Genomic DNA, 15,760 nt, shown 5'->3' on the forward strand with positions numbered 1-15,760 from the left:
TGGGCTGGTTTTTTTTTTTTTTTTTGGTTGTTGTCAGTAAAATTATTTCCTGGCATTTTATCTTATGAATAATTTGGTGATGAATGTGTTCAGTTGAAAACTTGTCAAGATATAAGATATAGTCACGTAGGATTTTATTTCTAAATGAATAGATTAATTATGTTGGTAAAGTAATCAAACAGCAAGAATTCTTGAGCTTAGAAATTCAGAAATATCTTTTTGTTGTGTTTATTTATTTATCAGGTACTTATTTTAATGTCAGTGTATTACAATTAGAGTAAATACAATTAAAGTACCAGGTGTTTTCAAAATGCTATTGTATAGACATGATGTATGTGTTTAAATAAACTGATAACATGTATAAAATGTTGACAAAGTTCTGTCATTTGCACAGTACTTTTTATGTTTTATTGTATGTCCTGAGACACTATATGTTGCATTTAGAAACAAATCTGTACCTGAAAATAGGAGATGTGTGACTGAAATTAATTAATCAGTTTTAAGTTTGATAAATGAAGAAATTTTACATGCTAGGTATTGTTTTAAAATATTTGGTTTATAGGCAAATAGAAAACACTTTCATTATAGCTCTAAAGATACTCTGAAGTTAAAACTTCTGACCAGTATAAAATTTCACATTAGAGTTACTAGAAATTGAGACCTAGAAAAAGCATGAGGAAACCTCTTTTCACTGTGAAAATATTAGGCTTTCCTATAATAAGCAGTGATTCCTTATTACCATGTTATCTGAATCCGTAATTATGCTGATGAGTAGATGGGATTATAGACTACAGTGGGCTGTAATTATACCTCATCTACTTCAGTTCAGTTCAGTTGCTCAGTAGTGTCCGACTCTTTGCTTAGACAACACCTTCACTTATGGCCTGATTTTTCTCCTAGTTTTTGATTTTAATAGTCAACCAAGTAATATCCTGCATTATTCCTTTACCTGTTCCAGAAGAAAATACACTTGCTGGTTCTTATTTTCTGCTATCCTTTAAAAATTATGAATAAATAGTGCAAATAGGTAATGACTTTGAAAGTGAAAGACAGTGTTAGTTGGTCAGTCGTGTCCAACTCTTTGCCATCCTATGGACTGTAGCCTACCAGGCTCCTCTGTCCATCAAATTCTCCAGGCAGGAATACTGGAGTGGGTAGCCATTTCATTCTCCAGGGGATCTTCCCAGTCTAGGGATTGAACCTGAGTCTTCTGAATTGCAGGCAGATTCTTTACCATCTGAGCCATCTAACATGGGGATTTTTTTTTTTACATTAATTTATAGAAAGGATATGTTTTTGTAAGTATTTATAAATACAAGCACATAGATAAGAAAGAGAAAAGGGAGGGAGGGAGGAAAGAATGAGGGAAGGGAAGAAGGGAGGGTAAAAGAAAGATATCAAGGAGGAAATTAACAGTTCATGTGAAAATGTAAATTAAAAGCAACCCAAACACATTCTCTAAGACTCAGAGTAAAGTCTAAGAGTCTTGTAAAGGAATATCCTTTTGAAAGCCCAGATCCTGTCTTGTAGACTGAGGTAAACTTTTCTGATGAGAGATCTTGTCTTTGTTATTATCCCACTTGGTAAAAAGAACTCTTAATTGGCCATATTAGAAATCTAAAAGTTCAGAAATTCTCAAGAGAAATTACTCATCTTAGGGTTTAATTGAGAATTTTATTCTTTCTTTTGCCTCTTCCCGCTTGAGCCCCAAAGCCTATGTTTAAAGGTTAATTAGTATTCAGTCTGGTTGTAATTGCTGATGATGCTAAAAGAGGTTGCCCTGAGGAAGTATTAATAACATTTTTTAAATGGGAAGGATTTTCTCTGACTTCTCATAGAGTTAAATATGCCTATCATTTGCTAAGAGGAAAGACCCCAAATAAGATCACTTCAACTAATGCATTCAGCATTACAAGGCACATATTGGACTGACCAGGGTTTAATATGGAAATGTCAGTGGGGACCAGGCAAGTAACAAACTAAGAGAGGCGGCCCTTAATAACATGTAGACACACTGAATCATGACGAGAGACTGTCCCACATTTAGCCAGAAGTCCATCCAGTGGTCATGATTGCTTCTGAGCACTGGCCAGTTGTTATCATCCAGGAACCCTGGTCCACTACTACAAAACCTTTTCAAGAGATGTTTAAAATTGAGAAATTTTCTTTTTTTGAATCTCTATATTTCTAATGTTGACTCTCACTTTTTAAACATAGTAAAGGCCAAAGATGATAAGCCTTAAATGTGAATGTGGGCCATGTGGGTTTTGTGTTTACAACATTTAGTCTGGCTCAAGACTTAACAGGCTGTGCCGTCCAGTATGGTAGCCAGTAGCCAAATGTGCCCGTGTATGTTTAAATCAGTTCAACTAAGAATTCAGTTCCTCAGTCATGGCATCCTCGTTTCCAGAGCTCAATAGCCACATGTAGCTAATAGCTACTGTATTGGACACACAAATGGACATTTCTGTGCTTGCAGAAAGTTCTGTTGGGCAGCAGTGCTCTACTTTGATCCTTGTTGGATCCACAGCTTTTCTATAAATGTTCTGTTTTATTCTCAGCACAAGGAAGCAACCAGAGTATAATTCTCTTCCAGCTTTATATAATAAGTAAGCAATTTTAATGAAGTACAGGGGAGGACTCTTGTATATACACATTGTAAGGACTACATAGCACTGCAAAATGCAGATTTTCAGGTGGTAGTTTCTCCCTTTTAAGTAGTGTTTGCTGTAATGGAGTTAGCTTTCATGTGTTTAATTTATTAGAATTCTACTAAGTGCATCCAGTATAAGAAAGAAAAAATAATAATAATGGACTAATTTCTGGCCATCATTTATCCAGGGAGTAAGTGTAAGGTGTTTACTTGTTATCTAAAAACACACATCCTTGCAGACACACAAATGTAACACTGTACATGGGACCACATACAGTTTATAGGGTAGAGCATCCATAGCGTATGTATTATGTATAGGATGTGATACATTATAATAATACAATATGACTGTATTTAGTATATCTTTGATTATATGCAGGTTGTCCCTTTATTCTTCTAAAGTCTCTTGGTCCTAAGGAGATACAATGCATTCTGCCAGGTTACTAGGCTCAATTCTCTGTTTGTCCTCAAGCTCAACTTCCCTTGGCATCCCGACTTCTCTAGCTGATGAGCTGTGGTCCCCAAACCCACAGTCACTTTTACTAAGAGCACTGAAATGTTTACATAATTGAAATGATTGCAAACACTAAGTAGAAAGAATTTCTGTGGTGCCTGATGGCAAGTAGAGGTAGGCATTTTAAACTTGACTATGCTACTATCTCTCCCATGAAGCCTTCTCAATACCCTCAGAGCTGGGTTCCATGTTCCCACCATGCACTGCCTATTGTACCTATGCCTTCCTGGATTATGGAATTTACTAAAATGAAGTATACTTGCCTGGTTGAATGTAACTCCCTTAAGGTGAAGACAGGTCTTTCTTCATCCTTCATTCAAAATGCTTAGCAAATCAGTTCAGTTCAGTCGCTCAGTCACGTCCGACTCTTTGCGACCCCATGAATTGCAGCACGCCAGGCCACCCTGTCCGTCACCAACTCCCGGAGTTCACTCAGACTCACGTCAATTGAGTCGGTGATGCCATCCAGCCATCTCATCCTCTGTCGTCCCCTTCTCCTCCTGCCCCCAGTCCCACCCAGCATCAGAGTCTTTTCCAAAGAGTCAACTCTTCGCATGAGGTGGCCAAAGTACTGGAGTTTCAGCTTTTGCATCATTCCTTCCAAAGAAATCCCAGGGCTGATCTCCTTCAGAATGCACTGGTTGGATCTCCTTGAAGTCCAAGGGACTCTCAAGAGTCTTCTCCAACACCACACTTCAAAAGCATCAATTCTTCGGCACTCAGCCTTCTTCACAGTCCAACTCTCACATCCATACATGACTACTGGAAAAACCGTAGCCTTGACTAGATGGACCTTTGTTGGCAAAGTAATGTCTCTGCTTTTGAATATACAATCTAGGTTGGTCATAACTTTCCTTCTAAGGAGTAAGCGTCTTTTAATTTCATGGCTGCAACCACCATCTGCAGTGATTTTGGACCCCCAAAAAATAAAGTCTGACACTGTTTCCACTGTTTCCCCATCTATTTCCCATGAAGTGATGGGACCGGATGCCATAATCTTCGTTTTCTGAATGTTGAGCTTTAAGCCAACTTTTTCACTCTCCACTTTCATTTTCATCAAGCAGCTTTTGAGTTCCTCTTCACTTTCTGCCATAAGGGTGGTGTCATCTGCATTTCTGCGGTTATTGATATTTCTCCCAGCAATCTTGATTCCAGCTTCTGCTTCTTCCAGTCCAGCGTTTCTCATGATGTACTCTGCATAGAAGTTAAATAAGCAGGGTGACAGTATACAGCCTTGATGAACTCCTTTTCCTATTTGGAACCAGTCTGTTGTTCCATGTCCAGTTCTACTTGTTGCTTCCCGACCTGCATACAAATTTCTCAAGAGACAGATCAGGTGGTCTGGTATTCCCATCTCTTTCAGAATTTTCCACAGTTTATTGTGATCCACGCAGTCAAAGGCATTGGCGTAGTCAATAAAGCAGAAATAGATGCTTTTCTGGAACTCTCTTGCATTTTCCATGATCCAGCGGATGTTGACAATTTGATCTCTGGTTCCTCTGCCTATTCTAAAACCAGCTTGAACATCAGGAAGTTCACGGTTTACGTATTACTGAACACTTGCTTAGAGAATTTTGAGCATTACTTTACTAGCGTGTGAGATGAGTGCAGTTGTGTGGTAGTTTGAGCATTCTTTGGCATTGCCTTTCTTTGGGATTGGAATGAAAACTGACCTTTTCCAGTCCTGTGGCCACTGCTGAGTTTTCCAAATTTGCTGACATATTGAGTGCAGCACTTGCACAGCATCATCTTTCAGGATTTGAAATAGCTCAATTGGAATTCCATCACCTCCACTAGCTTTGTTTGTAGTGCTGCTTTCTAAGGCCCACTGAACTTCACATTCCAGGATGTCTGGCTCTAGGTCAGTGATCACACCATCGTGATTATCTGGGTCATGAAGATCTTTTTTGTACAGTTCTTCTGTGTATTTTTGCCACCTCTTCTTAATATCTTCTGCTTCTGTTAGTTCCATACCATTTCTGTCCTTTATCGATCCCATCTTTGCATGAAATGTTCCCTTGGTATCTCTAATTTTCTTGAAGAGATCTCTAGTCTTTCCCATTCTGTTGTTTTCCTCTATCTCTTTGCATTGATCGCTGAGGAAGGCTTTCTTTTCTCTTCTTGCTATTCTTGGAACTCTGCATTCAGATGCTTATATCTTTCCTTTTCTCCTTTGCTTTTGGCGTCTCTTCTTTTCACAGCTATTTGTAAAGCCTCCCCAGACAGCCATTTTGCTTTTTTGCATTTCTTTTCCATGGGGATGGTAGTGAAAAGTAAATGGGTGGCATGAATGAAGAAATGGGGTGAAGTTAACTGGGAGGAAACAGAAACAGTTTGGGATTAGGTTTTATTTCAGGAGTCAAGAGTGTCATGAAGCATCACAGGAACAGAAGCAATCTATAGTTGCTTCTATAGGATATTCTTAAATTTGGATTGAGCCCTTCTTTATGGCTCTATTTTAAGACAGATTGCCCTTGAAATGGCAAAGATGACTGCCTAGGTGTACTTACATCCTCCACAAAATGTTAACTAGAAAAAGAGGAAATCTTTCCTATTAGTGTTACCAAAAGCTCTGAAAGGTGTCAGAAAAACATGAAATAAAAACACAGCTAATACTGTCAGTAGTCACAACCCAGGAGAAATGTAGAGGTTAGGTTTTAGATATTAAAGATGGCCGTTGAAAAATCAACATATTTTTGTTGTTGTTATGTTTTTGTCATGAGGCAAGAAGGAAGGAAAACAGATACTGATCAAATACTAGTTAAATCAACTGGATCACAGTTATACAACTAACTAATCTCTAAGGCCTGAAAGTAGGAATGGTCTCAGTGGCCATGCCTGGGTCCTGGGAGGCGTGGCCTGTCCAGAGGAGAATGAGAAAGATGCTGCCAGTAAAAGCTGAAAGGGAAGCAGAGATGCAGAAAGCGCAGCCATCTTTGATTCTTCTCAGCGTAATATAAAGGTAATCACTGGTCAGTCTGAGCTAGGCTTTACCTATATAAACTGAGGAGTTAAATTGTTTTTAATCCCAGTGTAGGTCTCATCTCTTCTTATGTCTTTTTTTATTGTATATGATTAAAATTTATCAATGAGTGGGGATCTCTGTCACGAAATACATTTTAGAAATTCATTTTTAAAAACACAGCATCACAGTTTAACTCATTTGTATCTTCACTAATTATTGCTGAAGCCTAACTAGTTATTTTTGGATAAAGTATTAAATATGCAAATTCAGGCACTCATTCTTCAAGGGCTGCAATTATTCTCATCACTTCAGTAAACATATTAACAAACATTGCATTTGAACACAAATGCATTTGCTTATTAACTTGAAAGCTGCATCCACAACCACAAATTGCTTCTGTGATTAAATTCCTAATTTTCCTGTCAAACCCTAAATAAAGTATTGCCTGTTGATTTAACAAGTGTTTAATGTGGGCATATTTTCAAAACCCAGCCCCAGCTTCTTAAAGAATTTAGTAAATTATTTTGCTTTTTTCTTGGTTTTTCATCAAACTCTAATATGTAGCATTTGTTTTTCTCCAGAATATTGTTTATGTTTCCATTTTTTCTGACCAAACTTTATAAGTTGGTGTACATACCTTGAAGGATAATACAGTCAACCATGAGATGAATTACATCCTGAGATTATTTTGAAACTATCTGATTGTCACTCAATTTATTGTCACTGAGTTTTGTTCGTTTCGATTTCAAAGGGTGATATTCTCTAACCTTTTATTTCAGAGTTTTAGTGGAAGATCCAAGTTAGGATTTAGTGCCTTAAATTAAACTGACAATAAGATATGTCTATGTTTATCTTCATGATTCTCATTCCATACTAGTGTGGTTTTGTGTAAAGAGGTTGCCATATCCAATAATAATTAGTATGGTAAATAAATAATAACTGGATGGTAGTGAAAATAATTATACATTCATTCCCTGTCTTTGAGATATTTATCGATAATATGGATGACCACAGTGAGAGGGATGACTGTATGGAGGCTAGGAGGGCTAGGTTAGGGGGTAGAATAAGCTTACTTCATTCAGGAAACTTCTATGAGCACCCAGTATGCTCACCTACCTGCTACGACTGATGGTAGGAATTCAGCAGTGATTGATAGCGTGCCTTATGGTTTGAAAATACCTTTCGACACTTAGAATCTAGGCTTTTTATGTTAATTTACTCATTGTTACCTAAACTTTTGTTTGCACACAAACATACACAGAATCTTACACATATTTTGTTCTCTGTATTGGTAGGTAGTGATCCATATACTCCCCATGATTGATGATTCTGTTATTTCTTAGAAGTCACAATTACTGTTTCCATCATTTAAAACTATTAACTCCCAGTTGAAATATCCCCACCTTATGCTTTATACTTAAGATTCAAAACCTGTTAACCCAAGGGCCTGTACAATGTCTTAAAGAAATTGTAGGCCAGTAACAGCTTCCTGTTGTATAGAGTGTGTAACTGAAATTTAGAAATGGACCAATCTAATCTATGCTACCTCAGGTCAGCTGGCAGAGTAAGTGGCCCAGGACTTCTTCTGGAACTGCAACTTCTTCCAGAATCTCAACCTCGAGTTATTGACCTAGAAACAAATTCATATATAAGTTCCACACCAAGCAGTTAAAAGGGTTGAGAGCCTATTGCTTGAGAATCAGAGTTGTGAAATATGAAAATTAAACCATTTCTCACTTGTGGATTCTAAAAGCAAATCCTAATTCATGTAGAATGAGCGTTTGAACACTGAAAGCTGACAGTGATCTTACAAGATCATTCAAGAGCATTACAAGATGATGATTATGCAAAGGTACTTAATCTTGTGACATTTACCACTGAACTAAAGCTACAAGGTTAGTCTGCTTCTAGAGCACAGTGTAAATGTTATATGATTGAAATGCTAGTGTACATCACCCCCAGAGCCCCAGAGCTGTCTTCTTTTGCTCCAAATCACTGCATGAAGCTTTTCGGAATGAAATTGGAATATGCAGATTTTACTTTTATGAAGTTTTAAATGATTTCCATATTTCAAAAAGTATTTCATTCTGAGACTTTAAAGTCCTAAGGAACTTCAAAATTCCTTCATAAAAGTAGACATTTTTAACTTTCACAAAGGATTGTGCATGTTCAAAGCTAAAAGGCAGTGTCTGTTTCTGAAAGCTTCCCAAATTTATGACCTAAATGCACCATTTACCTGTCACTGTCTTACCACTGTGCATGATGTGCACGAACTCTGGACAGTTGGATTACAATTTACTCCAAAGAAATGTAGTCTAATTTGTAGATTTATTAGACACATTCTTTGTGGCAGGAGTATGTTTGTGTGCCTTCAATTTTCCTGATTATTTCCTTTACAAAAGATTCTATTGAAAATATTCAGAAATAAATTTCTGTATTAGGAAGTGAAGTGCTCTATTTTCTCAGAATAAAATAACATTTGGATGCCCAGGCTCATGGGTTGCTTACACATTGCAGAGTTTAAAAACAACCCTTTTGAATCCACATATTTTTAGCAAGAAGAAAAGCAACCCATGTGTAATAAGATATTGAGAAATTTTATATCACCGGGGCATGAGTTCCATTTAATGATGAATAATATTAAGAAGGAGAGACATAATTATATTGCTTTGTTAAAAGAAAATTAGCCATCTTCTGAGTATCTCAAGTATATCTTCACTCTGATGAGTTTACTAAAACAAACACAGTTATAATTTTGTTACAGCAGAAACATATGTACAAGAGCAGTTTTGGCCTTTTTGCACAGTAAAATAATTTAGAGATTGTGTCTATATGACAAAGAGTGAGATAACATAAGTAAGAAACATTCATGCATAATGTAAGAAATGTTTTCCATTTTGGCTGTTCAGTCAAAACTGAGAGATATGATAGCTTTTACATCTTAGATGCTTACTGAAATAAGGTGTTTTCCCACATATTTTATGATCTCTTAAATCTTTCCAGCTATTAAATAGACAAGAAGAAGTGCTTCTATATGTTTTTATTTATCTTTACAATTTGCCACATAGCCATTGTACCTTTATTATTCATCAGCTAAACACGAAAACAGAATTTTCAAATGAAGCCATCAGGCACGCTTCATCAGGCCATAAACATTCTAGACTTTGGAGCTGAAACCTTTTTTCCTTGGTACACACTGTTCTTTGTAGATAACAAAGCCACAAGTACCGTTTGTCATGACAATTCTCCATTCAAAAGTGTGTGAAATTAACTGCATTTTTCCTGCTTTGCATGTAGAGGAGTTCTCCCTTCTTCCTCCACAAGCCGTCAAATAACTTAGTAACTAGCAAACCGTTTGCAGTTTACAAATTCAGCCCACCTACTTGTGATTTACTGTCAGATTTATTCTCTGAAGGTCAAGCCCAGCATGTGTTTTGTCCCGCGTTTCACTGACTTCTAAGTCAGGTACAAATGCAGACAAACCATATGTGGAAGACACAGTTCATTCCACATGAGAGGAGATGACCCAAAGCATTGAATCAAACAGGTTGCATTTAACCAGCATACGCTCTATGAGGATGGAAGAAAAGAAAAACAAAGCAAATGGATGGACTTGCAGATTTGGATGGAAAGCCCTCCCATGTTAACACTGGTGCCTGCCTATTTGTTGGATGACTACCATGAGCCACTGGTTTTATATACACTGTTTAAATAAATTGATTGATTGATGGTTGTTGTTGTTCAGCCGCTCAGTTGTGTCTGACTCTTTGCAACCCCATGGACTGCAGCATGCCAGGCTTCCCTGTCCTTTACCATCTCCCAGAGCTTGCTCAAGCTCATTGTCCTCTGAGTCAGTGATCCCATCCAGCCATCTTGTCTTCTGTCATACCCTTCTCCTCCTGCCTTCAGTCTTTCCCAGCATCAGGGTATTTTCTAAAGAGTCAGCTCTTCAAATCAGGTGGCCAAAGTATTGGAGCTTCAGCTTCAGCATCAGGGCTTCCAATGAATATTCAGGGTTCATTTCCTTTAGAATTGACTTGTTTGATCTCCTTGAAGTCCAAAACACTCTCAAGAGTCTTCTCCAACACCACAGTTCAAAAGCATCCATTCTTTGGTGTTCGGCTATTTTTATAGTCCAACTCGCACATCCATTCATGGCTACTGGAAAAATCATAGATTTGGCTATATGGGGCTTTGTTGGCAAAGTAATGTCTCTGCTCTTTAATATGCTGTCTAGGTTTGTTATAGCTTTTCTTCCAAGGAGCAGGCATCTTTTAATTTCATGGCCGCAGTCACCATCTGCAGTGATTTGGGAGACCAAGAAAATAAAGTCTATCACTGTTTCCATGGTTTCCTCTTCTATTTGCCATGAAGTGATGGGACCGGATGCCATAATCTTCGTTTTCTGAATGTTGAGTTTTAAGGCAGCTTTTTCAGTCTCCTCTTTCACCTTCATCAAGAGGCCCTTTAGTTCCTCTTCTCTTTCTAACGTAAGGATGGTGTCATCTGCATATCTGAGGTTATTGGAATTTCTCCTAGCAATCTTGATTCCAGCTTGTGCTTCATTCAGCCTGGCATTTCGCATAATGTACTCTGCATATAAGTTAAATAAGCAGGTTGACAATATACAGCCTTTACATACTCCTTTCCCAATTTGGAACTAGTCTGTTGTTCTATGTCCCATTCTAACTGTAACTTCTTGACCTGCATAGAGATTTCTCAGGAGGCAGGTAAGGTTGTCTGGTATTCCCATGTCTTTAATAATTTTCCACAATTTGTTGTGATCCACGCACTCAAGGGCTTAAGCATAGTCAATGAAGCAGAAGTAGATGTTTTTGTGGAATTCTCTCACTTTTTCTACAATTGAATGGATGTCAGCAATTTGATCTCTGGTTCCTCTTCCTTTTCTAAATCCAGTTTGAGCATCTGGACATTCTCAGTTCATGTACTAGCTTGAAGCCTAGCTTGGAGAATTTTGAGCATTACTTTTCAAGCTTGTGAAATGAGGGCAATTGTGTGGCAGTATGAACGTTCTTTGGCATTGCCTTTCTTTGAGATTCCAATGAAAAGTGACCTATTCCAGTCCTGTGGCCACTTATGAGTTTTCCATAATTGCTGGCATATTGAGTGCAGCACTTTCACAGCATCGTCTTTTAGGATTTGAAATAGCTCAGCTGTAATTCCATCACCTTCAGTAGCTCTTCGTAGTGATGCTTCCTAGGGTGCAGTTGACTTTGCATTCCAGGATATCTGGCTCTAGGTGAGTGATCACACTATCATGGTTATCTGGGTCATGAAGATCTTTTTTGTATAGTTTCTGTGTATTCTTGTCACCTCTTATTAATATCTTCTGCTTCTGTTAGGTCCATACTGTTTCTGTCCTTTATTGTGCCTATCATGGCATGAAATAGTCCCTTGGTATCTCTAATTTTCTTGAAGAGATCTCTAATCTGTCCCATTCTATTGTTTTCCTCTATTTCTTTTCATTGATCACTTAGGAAGGCTATCTTATGTCTCCTTGCTATTCTTTGGAACTGTGCCTTCAGATCGGAGAAGGCAATGGCACCCCACTCCAGTACTCTTGCCCGGAAAATCCCATGGATGGAGGAGCCCGGTAGGCTGCAGTCCATGGGGTCGCTCAGAGTCAGACAGGACTGAGCGACTTCACTTTCACTTTTCACCTTCATGCATTGGAGAAGGACATGGCAACCCACTCCAGTGTTCTTGCCTGGAGAATCCCAGGGACGGGGGAGCCTGGTGGGCTGCTGTCTATGGTGTCGCACAGAGTTGGACACGACTGAAGCGACTTAGGAGCAGCAGCAGCAGCAGTGCCTTCAGATGGGTATATCTTTCCTTTTCTCCTTCACCTTTGTTTTACTTCTTTTATCAGCAGTTTGTAATTAAACTGATAGAACAACCATGTAGGGAAGATGATACTGTCTTCATTTTACATGTTGAAATCTTAGGTTTAATGGAGTTTGGTTAATTGCTCATGGTCACACGATGAGTTCAACCCATAAACCAAGGAGCAGTTGGTTATAAATCTCATTTCTGTTCATTCTGCTGTTAATGGTAGAGTTGGATAGAGACTGGGCTAGACACGGGGGGAGGGACAGGAACTGAGAAACAGAAAAAGGGCTTCTCCCACAGTGTAAGCTCCATGAAGGAGCTTTTTTCACCCCTTCCTTAGAGCCTGGACACATAGGCACTCAGAGGTGGCTCAGATGGTAAAGAATCTGCTTGCATTGTGGGAGACCTGGGTTTAATCCCTGGGTCTAGAAGATCCCCTGGAGAAGGGAATGGCAACCCACTCCAGTACTCTTGCCTAGAGAATCCCATGGACAGAGGAACCTGGCGGGCTACCGTCCATGGGGTCACAAAGAGTGGGACACGACTGAGCAACTAACACTTTTCTCTTACCTTTCAAATATTTTTTTGCTAAGAAGGGATGAAGGGAGAGAGGGAGGAAGGGTAGAATGAAGAAGGAAAGAAGGAAGGAGGGTTGATTTTTCTAATAAGAGTTCTTGAAAATGAAATGGGATAAATCAAGATTGGGTAACTCTTATCTATGTCCCTCATAGGCCATCCATGGTTACTTCTTGGGGATATTATGGACCAGTTCTTCCAAACTTGAATGGGCCTATTAAACACTGGCAGCTCTCACTAAGATGCCATTTTCTCATTTAGTAGACCCGGATAGAGTCTAGATTCTGCATTTCAAGCATACTCTTGGATGATAATTAGGGTGCTCATGACCTTCATCTGCAGACCACCTTGTATATCAAGAGTGCAGAGTATTAAGAAAGAATGTGGATGAACAGTTTTCCTTAATTTCCTTTTCTGAGTTTCCATAGTTCTAGGATTTGGGAAGGAATCAAATGAAGAAGGGGTAATAGGTGTTTACAGTCCCACTTCAAAATTCTAAGGGCAGGATTAAAGTCCGAATAGAAGAAAGTAATCTAAAAGACATGCAAATATAGACTTGCCTTGGGAAGGATCATAAGGGAGTTACTGTACAAGCCAAGCAAAATCAAACCAATAGCAAAAATCTGCCACAAATGAGAAAGCAGCTATGGTGTTTTTCTATTTCTTTAACATTTTGTTCTTTTCAGCTCAAAAGAAAAGACTTGAGGCCTCCAGATTTTCCTCTTAATTTCAGAATGTTGCTTTAAACCTAGGAGTCTTGTATGTGAATATAGAAAGAAAAATCAAGGAAGTCTTAATTTTTAAGATGAGCAAATGATACAATACTACTTTGATCAATAGAAACTAAACTTTTAAATTTATTCATTTCTTAGCATTAATTTTTTTTTAAATGTCCTGCTCTTTCAGGTATAGAAAATGATACAAACATAGAGGCAAGTGTAATGATGAATACCACATAAAAACACTATTCGGTTTAGAAAATCAAACCTAAAAAGCTCAATTTCCAGTGTTTGCCCTGTAACCTTTTCACACTATTCCCTCCGTGAAAGCTCTAAAATACCTTAAACTTGAAGTGTTTTGTTTTTATACATTTAAAAACATGTTTAATACTTCCTTAATATTACTTTATATCTTTAAAAACTTTATATACATAATATTGAACTGCATTTTGCAAAAAAGTTTTCACCTTTGTAAGGCTTTTCTATGTTTACAAAATCTCATACATTTTTCACAGCTATGTGATTATTTCCTTTAACTTCATGCACTTTTATTTGTGATAATGTTCACATTTCACAATACTTTATGTGCTTTCACAATGCTACTATTTCCAGGTTAAACACTTTGTGTATTAATACAGTTTCTATATGACCCATGACATGGTTAAAAATCTCTGGGCCAGAATTCAAATGGATAGTAGTTCTGATCTGTAATTAAGAGTTTGGAGAAAGTTGACAACAGCTCGCTAAGCTGTTTTATTGAAATTCTCATCTGTGAGATGGGTGTTTTATTACCCATTTTCTGAAAGTTATTATAAAGAGGAATTGAGATGATTGTTGCCATAATACCCTTAAATTTATAGACCTGATACCAGTGTAATTTTCTTATAAAATCAAGCCTTCTGGCAAGTCGATGGCTTTGTGCAATGGATGTGCTCTTGAGATTGCGGGATATTTAATGAGTTTTTAAATGTAATGTCTACTTTTTACTTTGACGTGTCTGGTGTGCTGACTGTTTAAAAAAATTCTGGTTTTTCTGTTTAAAAAACTCTTATTTAAAAACCAACTACTTTGTTTTTCTCTTTTGGCTTCCCATTGATAAATACGGCTCTCAGGTTAGTGCCTTTACCGTTTCCTACCCTCTGGGTGGCATTTAGGGTCTTGTACCACAGTGTACCATTTAGTAAATAGCTCTGTGATGGCTTAGACGAGCCGAAGGTGCCTCGGGGACAGGTTTTTACCCAGACAAATTGAAATGGATGGTTGAACACTTACCCAATTAATTTATTAAATGTGCTCAGTCAGTCTGGGTAAATCAAAGAAATGTGCTTCCCCCTCCTTCATCGGCAGCATGAGACTGGCCTGAAGTGTATGAGATAATTACCTCAACTTTCTACTTCATCTTTGCCTATGCAGACCTAGACTAATTTTCCCCCTAGTGAACAAACTAAATTATTTTCTCCTCTTCAGAAAGTCTTGAAAACTTTCAGCTTTTAGATACTACTTTATTGTGCTTTCTACTATAATTTAACCTTTTGTTTCTGTTTTTGTTTTTGTTTTTAAACTGGGGCATCTTTGATTTCCAGTTATATAACAATTGAATGATATATTTGTCCCTTTCATTCATAAGAGAGCAGATGTTTAAAGTAGCTTCTATAATGTAGGTTTTTTGTTTTTTTTTTTAATTATACTAAGGGAGAAATCCTGGACATTTGTTTTACAGATGGCAGCTGAATGGAAGCGATATTGATTTGAGTATGGAGTATCGTTATAAGCTGATCAGAGGAAATCTTGTGGTTATTAACCCCAACAGAAATTGGGATACAGGAAATTATCAATGCTTTGCCACAAATTCAGTCGGGACAATTGTCAGCAGAGAAGCTAAGCTCCAGTTTGCCTGTAAGTGTATGTTTACACATGTAACAAATCCAACATTTAAAAATATATAACTGACTTTGTGTGGTCATTTTGGATTTCAGAAACAGTATGCGGATTTTTATTAATTAAGAAAATAGGCTGAGAAATTAATTCAATGTTTTTTATCTCTATATACTGTACAAAGCAGAGTTTAAAATGTCTGTGTGTTTGTGTGTTTGAGAGAGAGAGAGAATGTGGATGTATGTGTGCATGCCTGTTTTCTGTTTGACTATTTTGTAAGGATTCTGTTTAAGGGAGGAAAAAGAATCTAGTTAAGGATGTGTTTACTCATTAGTTACTCTGTGCTTTGTACTATGTTAGAACTAAAAAGAGTATGAACAAATTGTCAGTCACAACCTTTGCTCTGGCAGAACATTGAAATTAGAAAATTACATCTAACAAATCTGAAAATATAAAGGAACAAAGACAGTGAGAAAGAAAAGAATGTAACATATCTTTGACCTCCATGGCAGTTTTGCCCAGCTCACGATGACCTTCAGTGCAACCCCCGTGAGGTCTGGCTCTGGAGACAAAGTCTGTACCATGTTAATTGGACCAGGGTGAACCCA

General features: G+C 37.7%; 1 protein-coding gene across 5 annotated transcripts in view; it reads left to right on the forward strand.

Moving 5' to 3' along the window:
- The window catches only part of CNTN3 (contactin 3), a 393,129-nt gene that overhangs the window by 132,031 nt on the left and 245,338 nt on the right, over positions 1-15,760 (forward strand). For all 5 annotated transcript variants that reach the window (XM_025271930.3, XM_044934326.2, XM_025271931.3 and 2 more), the window contains one exon: positions 14,998-15,173. In XM_025271930.3, coding sequence (XP_025127715.3) covers positions 14,998-15,173 — 176 coding nt within the window. The remainder of the gene's footprint in view (positions 1-14,997; positions 15,174-15,760) is intronic.

Source organism: Bubalus bubalis, chromosome 21 (genome assembly GCF_019923935.1).
Source record: "Bubalus bubalis isolate 160015118507 breed Murrah chromosome 21, NDDB_SH_1, whole genome shotgun sequence".
NCBI lineage: Eukaryota > Metazoa > Chordata > Mammalia > Artiodactyla > Bovidae > Bubalus > Bubalus bubalis.